General features: G+C 45.4%; 6 protein-coding genes across 6 annotated transcripts; 4 read left to right on the forward strand and 2 right to left on the reverse strand.

Annotated features, from left to right (window-relative positions):
* Positions 1–3: 3 nt before the first annotated feature.
* Positions 4–1204, forward strand: K450DRAFT_295539 (uncharacterized protein). Its single transcript, XM_051593613.1, has 3 exons — positions 4–164; positions 236–538; positions 612–1204. The coding sequence occupies exons 1-3, from the start codon at positions 47–49 to the stop codon at positions 977–979; spliced, it is 789 nt and encodes a 262-aa protein (XP_051441544.1). The 5' UTR covers positions 4–46; the 3' UTR covers positions 980–1204.
* Positions 1205–2795, forward strand: K450DRAFT_256703 (uncharacterized protein). The gene is made up of 3 exons (XM_051591546.1): positions 1205–1821; positions 1887–2179; positions 2242–2795. The coding sequence occupies exons 1-3, from the start codon at positions 1492–1494 to the stop codon at positions 2759–2761; spliced, it is 1143 nt and encodes a 380-aa protein (XP_051441545.1). The 5' UTR covers positions 1205–1491; the 3' UTR covers positions 2762–2795.
* A 1759-nt stretch (positions 2796–4554) lies between these two features.
* On the forward strand, positions 4555–5949 carry K450DRAFT_256707 (uncharacterized protein). Its single transcript, XM_051591547.1, has 3 exons — positions 4555–4776; positions 4851–5350; positions 5451–5949. Exons 1-3 carry the CDS (start codon positions 4689–4691, stop codon positions 5769–5771), a joined length of 909 nt encoding a protein of 302 aa, XP_051441546.1. The 5' UTR covers positions 4555–4688; the 3' UTR covers positions 5772–5949.
* A 1356-nt stretch (positions 5950–7305) lies between these two features.
* On the reverse strand, positions 7306–7645 carry K450DRAFT_154351 (uncharacterized protein; the record flags this gene model as incomplete). Its single annotated transcript, XM_051583960.1, has 2 exons — positions 7306–7404; positions 7508–7645. Coding segments are annotated over 2 exons (237 nt in total), but the record flags the coding sequence as incomplete, so codon positions are not given.
* A 1923-nt stretch (positions 7646–9568) lies between these two features.
* On the reverse strand, positions 9569–10720 carry K450DRAFT_256715 (uncharacterized protein). Its single transcript, XM_051591548.1, has 3 exons — positions 10060–10720; positions 9852–9992; positions 9569–9782 (listed from the first exon to the last, which is right to left on the reverse strand). The coding sequence occupies exons 1-3, from the start codon at positions 10579–10581 to the stop codon at positions 9666–9668; spliced, it is 780 nt and encodes a 259-aa protein (XP_051441548.1). The 5' UTR covers positions 10582–10720; the 3' UTR covers positions 9569–9665.
* Positions 10629–11322, forward strand: K450DRAFT_256718 (uncharacterized protein). The gene has a single exon (XM_051591549.1). It carries the CDS (start codon positions 10729–10731, stop codon positions 11149–11151), a length of 423 nt encoding a protein of 140 aa, XP_051441549.1. The 5' UTR covers positions 10629–10728; the 3' UTR covers positions 11152–11322.

Raw genomic sequence — 11322 nt, forward strand, 5'->3', positions numbered from 1 at the left:
ACGCACTGCTGATCAATCAATCCATCTTGGACGCATTCCATTCATCATGGCTGCTGTCCTTTCACCATTGTATTCATCAGAATGCCGAAACTTCACTTTTGATTTTGAGGAATTCATTAAGAATGAACTAGGACTTGATTTAGATAAACCCAAGAAGAAAGAAGGTAAGCATTCGTAATGATGCTTTACCAACCTCATTATGAACAACCCTGACTAATCCCAATTCAACTCGTAGACGAAAACATTTGTAAATACTTTTTGCGAGGAACGTGTCATAAAGGTGCATCATGTCAATACAAACATACACGGGGTGACCGTGAAAAGTCCGTGGTCTGCAAGCACTGGTTGCGTGGATTATGTAAAAAGGGCGAACACTGTGAATTTTTGCACGTATTCAATATGAAGAAGATGCCAGAGTGCTGGTTTTATTCCAAGTACGGAGAGTGCTGCAACGGTGATGAGTGTCAATATCAGCATATCGACCCAGAGAGCAAAGTCAAGGAGTGCCCATGGTATGCTCGAGGTTTCTGCAAACATGGTAAGTTGAACGGAACAGTTTTTTGGTTTAATAACGCTGCCGTCCATACTAATATCATTGCCATCGATTTTAGGACCTAATTGCCGAAATAAACATGTTCGAAAGTTGATCTGCCAGAATTATCTGACGGGTTTCTGTCCGCTTGGCTTAAACTGTCCAAATGGCCATCCTCGATACGAATTACCTGTCATGCACAACGACGACCGAATGGACGACATGGCACCTGAACAACAGCAACAACCTCCGCGCGTTCCATTCACACGAGGCGACCAGGCACCGCAACAACAGCAACGCTTCAATCACAGCAACAACGCTGGACCACCTGGTGGTGGCGGTGGTAACTTTGTACGAAGACCATTAGAAGAAGTTACATGCTTCAAGTGTGGACAGCAAGGTCATTATGCCAACAAGTGCCCCAACGGACGAGCGAACGTACGATAAGGATAGCATAGCATAGTACAGAAGGCTAGTGTTCTTATGACAAATGGAATGTAAGGATGTCACTGCCTCAGAATACCTCATGGCAATAAGTTCATGCTGTACAAAGCAGACAATCAGATCAATAACAAAATGAAAATAAAGAACAAAATAAAATAAAATCCCATCAAAATGTCTGTTTGATAATGAAGGGCCTATTTGAATGAATACTGTTGTGAATTTTTGTGTAAACGTACAGGCCAAGAATGAATTTTTCTATATAAAGTGAATATAAGATGACCGTCGATGCAACAAGCATGAGAGTGTATTAATACAGTTTGAAGTAAATGAACGGCGTGAGCAATTTGTCAGAGCTTGATACCATTGAAGCGCCGCGGACAAAGCAATAACCAATGGAATTACAAAGTAGTAATGATAGCACCGTGAGAACCCTTCACAGCCTATCATTCCCTCAATCCAACAACCATAAGTAAAAAAAACTCCCCAATGGCTCAATCATCCTCCCTCCCTCTCTCATGTTCTCATATTCAATCGTATCCATTGCCTTGGCCAGCTTGTGCCTTATCAAGGCAGACGCTCATCAAGTTGCTTATCAGCAAAACTCTCAAGCTGATCCATTTGCCGTCAATAGCAAGCGTCCGGTGTTGGAAAAAGATTCGTATGTCCCCTCGTTCGCTGGTATCTCTACCTTTGCCCACCTGCCGTACGTTCAATGCTGGGAAGAGAATGTGGCTGAAGACTATGATATTGCCGTGATGGGTGTACCTTATGATATTGGCGTTACGTTCCGAACTGGAGCTCGATTTGGTCCCTCTAGCATCCGTTTGGGGTCTATGCGCACCAAGGTAAGATAGGAATGGGAAGGAGCTAGCTGATCAGATGGACGGCCATGAACTGACATGAATGACAGGGTTACAATTCTGAGATCGGAGTCAACCCTTTTAGATCTTGGGCCAAGTTGGTGGATTGCGGTGATATCCCGTTTACCCCTTTTGATAGCTTGCAGGCTATTAATCAGATCGAACAATATACCAAATATCTGTTGAACCGCCCTCTTGTTCCTGGTCAATCGGTTCCCAAGATCCCTCAATTGGTTACTCTGGGTGGCGATCACACTGTGTTGTTGCCTGTTTTGCGTGCTATGGCTGAAGCACATGGTAGACCCATCAGCGTCATCCACTTTGACTCTCATCTTGATACCTGGTAAGTTGGGCATTGGAGGCGAAAGATCTCGTTCAAACAGCTAAAGTCATCATCGATCACAGGTCTCCAGAAGCATATGGAATCAAACCACCGTCACTTTTCAACCATGGAAACCCATTGTATCATGCAGCTAGAGAGGGTCTCATTGCCAATGGAACTTCTATGCATGTTGGTATTCGGTCATCCCTTTATGAAGAAGACGATTTCGCCAAAGACGAGGCGTTAGGTTTCCGCATTATCAAGGCGAACGACATTTTCGATATTGGTGTGGATGGCATCATCGCCCGTATGAAGGAAATTCTTGGTGATAAGAACGACGCTCTTGTCTACCTCTCTATTGATATTGATGTTGTAGACCCAAGTGCTGCTCCTGGAACCGGCACCATTGAGTCTGGAGGTTTCCTGGTGCGAGAAATGCGTCGCATCATCCGCAGCTTGAGGGATTACCAACTCGTCGGCGCTGACGTCGTTGAGGTTTCCCCTCCCTATGACAACCCTGCCCAAATCACATCCATCCTGGCCGCCGACCTTATCTACGAAATTATGTCCATGATGGTTAAGCACGGGGAGGAAGCCAATTGAAGTGGCTAATGCCTTGGATCGACCCGGTTGAATGTACATAGTGCCGCGGACTCCTATTTCTTTATATTTTAGTATAGATAACGTTGGGATGTCAAACCAAACACAAACCACCCAAAGAAAAACAGAAATAATAATAAAAAACTTTCTATACAACAAATGTCTGTTCCAAATCGAAAAGGCGACTATGCATTTATTTTTGTTTGAGTTTCTTATTGTTTACAAGGTAAACAATGGGTGATGATGTTAATGATTCTGACTGAGGTTGTCCGCGGGATGGGATGATTGGGGTTTATCCATTGAAATCAGTGTACAGATCGTCTACATGGTTTTTTTTTTTCCCTTTTGCTCAGCTTCACCATGACTGACCCCCGCCCGCCCGTGACAACAAAAGAAAGACCCAACCTATAGGCACTCCAGTGCTCATCATCTGGCCATCCCACGTATACCAAACTCATCCAGTCATGCAGTCGCTGAACACCATGTCATGAAGGGTTGAAGGCTCAAGTTATAGAAAAAAAGGTCCACGACATTATCAAGGTTACTCCGAGGATCTTTTACAAAAAAATTCTCTAGAGCGGAACTTCTCCAACTCTACTACGCACAGCACTGATTTCTAAAAAAGTGGATTGGCTCCGAGCGCCTTTCATACAACGATGAGACCTTCCTTATCAGCCTATCCATCTTACCATTTTGGCTGGTGAAGAGAGATCGCTGTAGAGCCAGCCATCTCCTTATCAGGAAATTAGCCATTCTGAGGCGCACCCTTTCGCCCACCGTAAAGCAGTATCCAAAAGATATGTGGACCACGTTCTGCAAATATAAAAAAAAAATGGGATGGGGGCCTATTTCGTTCAGGGCACTAGCTACAGAATATATTACAAAATGCACTGCTATCCGAGATACGCTGGTCGTACATTGATGATAGCCGGATTGAGGTGGAATGATCTCGCAGGCAGGTGATATAATCATTTGTTCCGTCCATTGCGTTCACTGGGATAGCCCAACCCCCATCCTTTTCTATTTAGAATGAGGGAAAGTAGTACGAAATGTACAGAGTAAACAATCGGGGGGGGGGGGAGATAGAAAAGGAAGGGAAGCTGCCAGCTAAGCGGTGCAGTCGAACCGAGGAGGTGGACACGCCACTCTGGTGCCTGGACTGACGTAAAGACTATTTTTCAATTTTGGCTTCTCCCGCGCAAGTAAGCCTGTGAGAAAAACTTGAGTAGCCAGGGACGTTGTTGCAAGGTCAAATGTAGCAAGTATGGACTACGCAAGGTCATAGTGATAAACCATGCTGACTTTTGGGAATGACACCCTGCATGTTTCCATTCACCATGACCACGTTCAGTGCAAGCAGGCCGGTTTTCCTTGCCTGTATTTTAAAACAACAGTCCGGAATAATCAAGTTGCATCCGAAGTGTTCGGGCCCACGTTCAGCTATCTCTCGTGCACATGACATACTCCAGATACCAAGTTGACGGGCGCACAGATCAGCCTGCCCAGCATTGTTACACCTCTTTCCCATAAAACAACGATCATGTTGACGTCGCTAGCATCGGTGTATGACTTCCGCGATACTGTAATAAAAAAAATAAAAAAGAAAAAAATGTCTTGCTGGAAATTCTCCATGTACCCATAATTTTCCCTCGTATTCCAATTTCAACCAACCTTACTCTGAACAAGTTGTTTGATCGGTGTATTCCGGCATTATGCGGTTGAGGAAGCGGAGACATGTTCTCAAAATAAAATGGGCTTTCGTTCTCCATTTCCGTCCGAGACCTATTTTGACCCACACAACACAAAACCGACGTTATTGTTACTCAACTTGCTTAAATTACACGCGCCTTTATATATAAAAATAATCCCTACGCCCACCCTTTATATCACTTTTCTTTTGGTCAGTCCACCTTCTTCTTTTACTTCTTCCATGGCCGCCTTTCCAAATATCTTGGAAACTGCGAGCATAGCAGCCCTTCATCATCTCGTCAAATCATGTATTACTCCAGACATGCTCGGTATGTATTTTCCAGTGACTGCGCCAGCCATGTACGTCTTTGTTGAAAACTGAACTTTACCTCATTTTACTTAGCTCTCGTCACTACCCATGCCGCCACCGTCATCGATTGCCAACCACAACCCTTTGTAGCAGCAAAGAAATCCATCGTTCATGAGACTGCACCTACGTCAAAAATACAACGTACCAAACTCAGCCCTGAGCAACTCCTCCCTTCACCCCCCGCTACACCGTCGGTCAATGATTATCAGACATCCACAGCGGCCACCACCAGCTCCTATCAAATAGACATACCGCCATTGGAAGAATTCATTCGCTATGTTGTCAAGCGATCGAATGTGCAAACCGGCACGCTGCTGGCTTCGTTGGTGTATACAGCTCGTTTACAACGGAAATTGGTGGCCGTTGCTAAAGGCTTAGCGTGCACGTGCCATCGTATTTTCTTGGCAACGTTAATTGTCACCTCCAAGTATTTGAACGATACTTCACCTAAGAACAAGCACTGGGCACGCTATGCCGTTATCTTTTCTGTGCCTGAGATTAATCTGATGGAAAAACAACTCTTGTTGCTTTTGGTAAGTACTAGAACATTGGTTCGTGAGAAAAAAGGTGATACGGGTGTGAAAAAAAATGCGCAGGAGTTCAACTCACTCACCCACCTATTTTTTTTCACAGGAGTACAACTTGAGAATCTCTCAGGATGAATTATTACAAGCTGTCTCCGAACTCCTTCCTTTGCCTTCACCCAAGGCCGTCCATTTGAGAGAAGACGATGACGAGCTGACAGATTATATTCAACATTATATGGTGGATCATAGTCCGCCCCTTTCGGAATATACGGTTTCGCATAGCAATCGATTGAGAAACAAGCGCCAAATGCTCCATGACAGTGCATATAGCTCTGATAATTATTCGCCCATCTCTTCACATAGAAACAGCTATCCAATCACGTTACACTCCATGGGCGACCAACTAGAACATGGCCATCAACGATAAAGCACCCCCCCCCATTATATATTAATATGCCATCGCTTAATTTTTTTCCCTCCTCCAACCAATTGTACATAATCAGCTCATGTTTTCTTTCTTGTATTGTTGCATTTTCTAAACCGCTCAGGCAATTTCATCTATTACATGCTCTCTGTGTTTCATTTTACTAGTAAGGTGACCTTAGCTGGTGGGTTGTACATGCGCGCCAGTCCGCGCCATTGTTTCATGCGGTTCGCCCGATCGTATAATCTGGGGTGGGAAGAGAGGCGTCACCTCAAACAGGTGGTGAAACTCGAGATACACCTAGGGTAGCCTAACGGTAAAACAAGTTTAATCTCCAGCCGGTGATATCAGTCGGCTAGATGTCCAGCCCTCTTCGCTCTGGATATCCATTCAATGGAATCCAAGGAATAGCGTCCAAAAAAAAACCGTGTCATGGTAAAAATAAAAGCCCCTTCACCAATATAATAAATAACAGCGTCTTTGTTTTTTATACATATGATTTGAAAAGAAAAAACGGTCTTATGGCACAAAGCGGTGGGAGGATGTTACATACAAAACGACTATACATAAAAGAGAAAAAAGGTACAAGAATAGTAGCATAGGTCAGGTTAGGGTAGAGCAGGTGAGGTTAGGGCAGGCATGGCTTATTACACAAAATGGGTGACAGTGACGAAATTTCAATTGGGGGGTGGGGGGTATATGCAAGCACAGGGTAATGGTATCGATTGGGATGACTCTACCAAGTCAAATAGTCATTGGTCCATTGAGCCTCTTCTTCTTGTGAGTAGAGGGAGGACGATTGGGTTAACAACAGATTCTCTTCGAATTCACCTCCTTGGTCAGGGGAAAAGAAGGACCCTCCAGGTGAGGAAGCAGGTTCGTCTAAAAATGACGACAGTGTGGTCGGAGAATCACAATCCGCTAGATAGCTCAAGTCTGGATCGGCTAAGATCAAGTCGTGGGAGGGCAGCATAAGGTAAGGTAATGAGGCATCGACCAAGCCAGAGGTTAGCTTCTTGTGTGCATCGTCCAACAGTTTTTCAGGGACAAACTCGTTCCCCACGTCGACACCACTATCACAATCAGAATCATGGTCTTCGTGTTTGTGAGCACGACGTCGTTTTCGGAGAACCGATTTGGTGGTACCTGTGAAGGGTTTTTTCTGCACACGACTCATTGACGATCTTGGTCTATATGCGTCATTCACCATTGGGGCCATACGGAATATAGTAATCATGGAGGAGGAGTTGGCCGCCGATGATGTCGTGCTGGACGTTCGCACGTGAGCGGTAGGTGGTAACGACACGGGCTCGGAACTGGTCAACGACGTGGTAATAGAATGCGTTGGCTTTGAGCATTTCTCAAAATCTTGAGGTCCCATTATTAACAGGTTTTCACAATGATGATTTTGTTGGTGGTTGGCAGGGTGTTTGATATTATTAGAGAGGGTACGTTTTCCCACATTGACGGTCTGTTTGCGTAATGGGCCACCGGGTCTGGTTAAGGAATCGATGAAACCATGTTCATGACCAGCTTGAAGAGTCCAATAGCTGCCCTTTCCTGGTCTAGCATCAGACGGTTTACGATCCAGTTTAATAAACGACTTGTTCAATGACAGATTGTGACGAATGGAGTTCTGTGGGTTAGGATAGCAGTTAATGGATCATGGCTCACTTCATTTCGGAGTATCAAACATCATTGCATGGTCCAAAAAAATAAAAAATAAAAAAAAGTCTCACCTGCCAGCCATTGTCGCCAAGGACATAGTAGGGGAAGTGGCCCGAGATAGTCATGTAGATATCACTCAGGGGCAGCTTACGATCAGGACTGGTCAAGATGGCATAAGCAATCAGTGTAGCATAGGAGTACGGCGGCTTCTCATCATGGCTGGCTGGCTTCCAGGAGGGAATAATCTTGGAGGGAAGGCTGGTCTTTTCTTTGACCACCAGCACCGAGTCCGATAACGAACGATGAGGGAACTTCTTTACCAAAGGCTGCGGCGGCGACGAAGGTGTGGCGCGGTTCTTCTTGTGATGATGGTGTGCAAGGATGGAGTTTGAAATTAGGTCAGGTACGACCTCCTCCCGGCTATCATGGTCTTGAGACTGTCTCAAATAGCATACTGATTCAGCATCATTGCTGGTATTATAGATACTTCCATTATCGCTAGGACAATAGTGCGTTGGGATATCTGAGAGTTGGAACGAGAACTCTGCGATGGAATTACGACGTTTCGTCATGAGGAAAGTAGAAAGAGGAGAAGAAAAGCTGAGACGACGTATTTTTTTGGAGAAAGCACGGGCTTTTATAAGCGATTGGGTTGCAGAGGAGGGGGGGAGTGGAAAAAGGCAGTCAGTCCTAGCGAGAGGCGTACGTTTGGAGTAACGTAAATAAAAAGTCATCCCAGTAAGCGATGGATCGTCCGTCTCCCCCCCCCGAATTCCCGAGCAGCACTTTGTTCCACTTTTGCACGATAGAAGTGGTTTTCATTTTATTGGCTGGCTTCTATTAAAAAATGCAGGGCAATGAGAAGCAGAGGGGTTCGGATGTCCTCGCGTCCACAGAGCGAAAGAGAGAAACGACAGAAGCGGCGGGGTGGATGGGTTCTTCGGTCCCATAATAGGTACCGTTGTACCCAAAGCGGGAGGCCCCCAAATAGGAGATTGGATATCTCCACCCACCACCAGCATCGCAAGTTTTGAAGGGAAGTCGTGTCCATGAATCCATGCCACGGAAGCATACGTGGTGCATCCATGTCCATCGACCTCGGCCCACTTTTCTTGAAGGGCCGTAGTGCAAGAAGACATGCCAAGACGGAGTGCTTCCGCTGCTTCCGAAACCCGTGGCATTTTCTTTTGGGTGTGCCACGCTTTTTCCCTCCAAAAAATGGCGGGCAAGGTTTCATTTTCACGCTTGAGCCTCGCGTCGTCGATGCTGGCCCAATGTTTCAAATCATACTAAAGCAATGGAAGATGCTTACTCTCTACTCAACACTGTCAAAAAATCTCTCCTTCCCCCCAATATCGTTCTTTTCTCTACAAGACTGTCGGTTTTTTTTTTTCTTCACGTTGGTAAACACAGATCATCCCCTGTGTGCAATGCAAGGGGCCAGATCTGCCGTTCGTTCTAAGCTGCTTGACTAAGGTTGCACATAATCGCTGTTCGACGGCGATCCTGATGTGCCCCAGTGAAAATATAGTAATGAATCACATTCTATGTGTGACCATCGGTCATCATGAAGCAAGAACGGTGGATAGAGATAAAACGCTATGGGAACATGATAACATAGCAATTTTTTTTTAAGGTGCATGACTAAAAACAGCAATGGATGGCTCTAGCGCAAGCGTCACTCGATTTCATCATCCTTGGCTTGTCAGCTGGTTACCATCGATACACTTAAAAAGCCGGAAGAACGGAGGAGTACTCCGCGTCCATTTGGTGAGACGGACAAGACCAACCATCTTGTGCATGCCAGCATGCTGTTACAGCAACGCTGTACTGGCTGATCAGCACACGATCGATCCGCTTCCAATTTCATCGTTTTACTGAAGACAAGTCAGACTTCTTGGTGGATTTCATTGAAGGGATTCCCACCTTGTATGCATGTCAGCCGGGTCATTTGCTACTTACAGCGGTTGGGGTCTGCGCGCATGAGCTAAACTTATCCGAGAGTTAGTAAGGTCCAGCTCATGTGCGGTCCCGGTACAACTGGTGCGGTGGATTTGTACAACCTCGGACCAAGAGGCTGAGCTCATCCCACTACATCGAAAAGCCGATGGCTTGCAAGCCACTGCAACGAAGTTCGATTGTAACGTACTTTTTTTTTAATCATGCTATGCTTCATTTCTATTGGTATCACGAGAACTTGCTCTGTCATACAGCCAGCTGTTCTATCTACTACTTCTTTGCCTTTCCAGTTTGCGCAGCTCGCTGCTTCTTGTTAGATCCGTTCTCAGCTGGCTGGTTCTTCTCCCATCTTTTTCGCTTCAATGCCTTGCGACGCTCTTTTTCTTTCTGTAGACACATAGCTTGGTAAATACCATACACTGAGAAAGGCAATATTCCGACCCATGGACTACTTACTAATCGTTTTTCTTCTTTCTTTTCTTCTTTACGCTTGGCCATCTCTTCCTTCTTCTTAGCCTTCTTGGCTCCAGCTGGTTTGGCCGGTTCAACTTCTTCCACACCTTGTTTTTGGAGATACCGTAATCTTCTGTTATGTTCCTAGACATCAAACTAGGGTTAGATTCGGATGGTGTCTATTTTTCCATACACCGCCGTACGACATTACCTTTCCTTGTAAATGGACTTCAACAGCCTTTTCATTCTTTAGTATTCGGTGAGGGCAGATTTTGCAGGAATAGATCATGTCGCCTTCATCCTCTTCTTCGGCGGCTGACCCTTCTGCATCTTCTTCGGCGTCTCCTTCTTCTTCCGCAGAATCTTGACCCTCTTCATCGCCGTCCTCTTCTTCGTCGTTCTCACTGCCTTCGTCTTCCAAGTCTTCCAGGTCATCCAAATCAGCAAGACCTTCTTCCTCAATCAACTTCTTAAGAGCTTCTTCGTCGTCCAAATCAAGGTCATCTTCACCTGACTCCTCTGCCTTTTGTCGAATAAGTTCCTTCAGGTCAACGCTGTCTTCAATATCGTCGTCTTCGTCGACGTCAGAGTCAAGACCACCAACATTGTCCAGATCATCGTCCATGTCTGAATCGGACGAAGCACCAAGATACTGCTCCTCGTCATCACTCGCAGCAAACTCTTCAGTTGCGATGGTCTGCTTGGCTAATTCCTTCTTTGCACGTTTGAACATGGTTCAGTCAAGCTGTTAGAGGACTGCTTTTTTCTCTAAACCAGTTGCCATTGAAAAAAAAAAAGTTTGCAGCCAGTCATTTGAGGTGGAAAATTCTAGCTTTGTTTTATGCTGACGCAGCTCATCATATGACCTCTCGTGGCTTATATGAAGACCAGTTGGCTGCGAGAGGTCTCAGCTTGCTCAAGACATTTCTTTGTCATCTCCCTTTCGAGATTCACCCATTGGCTTGGCCATCCATATATCTCTTTGATCAGACTCTGTCGTTCATTGCCCTACCTTTCTTTCTGTACTTATAAACACCCTTTCACCATGGCACCTGGAATTCCCTTCCCACTGAGAGATCCTCAGCCAAAGGATGCCACCGCGCAACCACCACAGCCAATGCCCAACTTGAACGTCAAAGTCATTTGTCCTGATTGCAGAAAGATTCCACCTAATATCGTTGAAGAATTCGCTTCTGGTGATCTGGTATGTGGCGATTGTGGACTTGTGCTCGGTGATCGCATCATTGACACACGATCCGAGTGGCGTACTTTTGCAAATGACGATGGCGATGTATGTTTGTGAATCTTTTCTGCTGTGTTGATGGATGGGGGGTTATTTTCTGCTGTGATGGGTGGTCCCAGTGTGTGTTCATTGTGATGTGAGAACCTATCACTAACCTGAAAGTCTCTTTTGATTTCATCATCTTGTCTTTTATTTTTTTCAAAATTCACCTATGTACATCTATAGGACCCT

Source organism: Umbelopsis ramanniana (genome assembly GCF_025399195.1).
Source record: "Umbelopsis ramanniana AG unplaced genomic scaffold K450scaffold_63, whole genome shotgun sequence".
Lineage (NCBI taxonomy): Eukaryota > Fungi > Mucoromycota > Umbelopsidomycetes > Umbelopsidales > Umbelopsidaceae > Umbelopsis > Umbelopsis ramanniana.

What these genes read in the sequence shown, in the direction of transcription:
- K450DRAFT_295539 (XM_051593613.1), top strand. Translation starts at nt 47, where the DNA reads ATGGCTGCTGTCCTTTCACCATTGTATTCATCAGAATGCCGAAACTTC. An exon ending in TAAACCCAAGAAGAAAGAAG is followed by an intron (nt 165 to 235) that starts GTAAGCATTCGT and finishes TTCAACTCGTAG; the next exon opens with ACGAAAACATTTGTAAATAC. An exon ending in TCGAGGTTTCTGCAAACATG is followed by an intron (nt 539 to 611) that starts GTAAGTTGAACG and finishes CATCGATTTTAG; the next exon opens with GACCTAATTGCCGAAATAAA.
- K450DRAFT_256703 (XM_051591546.1), top strand. Translation starts at nt 1,492, where the DNA reads ATGTTCTCATATTCAATCGTATCCATTGCCTTGGCCAGCTTGTGCCTT. An exon ending in TGGGGTCTATGCGCACCAAG is followed by an intron (nt 1,822 to 1,886) that starts GTAAGATAGGAA and finishes CATGAATGACAG; the next exon opens with GGTTACAATTCTGAGATCGG. An exon ending in GACTCTCATCTTGATACCTG is followed by an intron (nt 2,180 to 2,241) that starts GTAAGTTGGGCA and finishes CATCGATCACAG; the next exon opens with GTCTCCAGAAGCATATGGAA.
- K450DRAFT_256718 (XM_051591549.1), top strand. Translation starts at nt 10,729, where the DNA reads ATGAAGACCAGTTGGCTGCGAGAGGTCTCAGCTTGCTCAAGACATTTC.
- K450DRAFT_256715 (XM_051591548.1), bottom strand. Translation starts at nt 10,581, where the DNA reads ATGTTCAAACGTGCAAAGAAGGAATTAGCCAAGCAGACCATCGCAACT. An exon ending in AAGTCCATTTACAAGGAAAG is followed by an intron (nt 9,993 to 10,059) that starts GTAATGTCGTAC and finishes TTTGATGTCTAG; the next exon opens with GAACATAACAGAAGATTACG. An exon ending in AGAAAGAAGAAAAACGATTA is followed by an intron (nt 9,783 to 9,851) that starts GTAAGTAGTCCA and finishes ATGTGTCTACAG; the next exon opens with AAAGAAAAAGAGCGTCGCAA.
- K450DRAFT_256707 (XM_051591547.1), top strand. Translation starts at nt 4,689, where the DNA reads ATGGCCGCCTTTCCAAATATCTTGGAAACTGCGAGCATAGCAGCCCTT. An exon ending in TATTACTCCAGACATGCTCG is followed by an intron (nt 4,777 to 4,850) that starts GTATGTATTTTC and finishes CATTTTACTTAG; the next exon opens with CTCTCGTCACTACCCATGCC. An exon ending in AACAACTCTTGTTGCTTTTG is followed by an intron (nt 5,351 to 5,450) that starts GTAAGTACTAGA and finishes TTTTTTTCACAG; the next exon opens with GAGTACAACTTGAGAATCTC.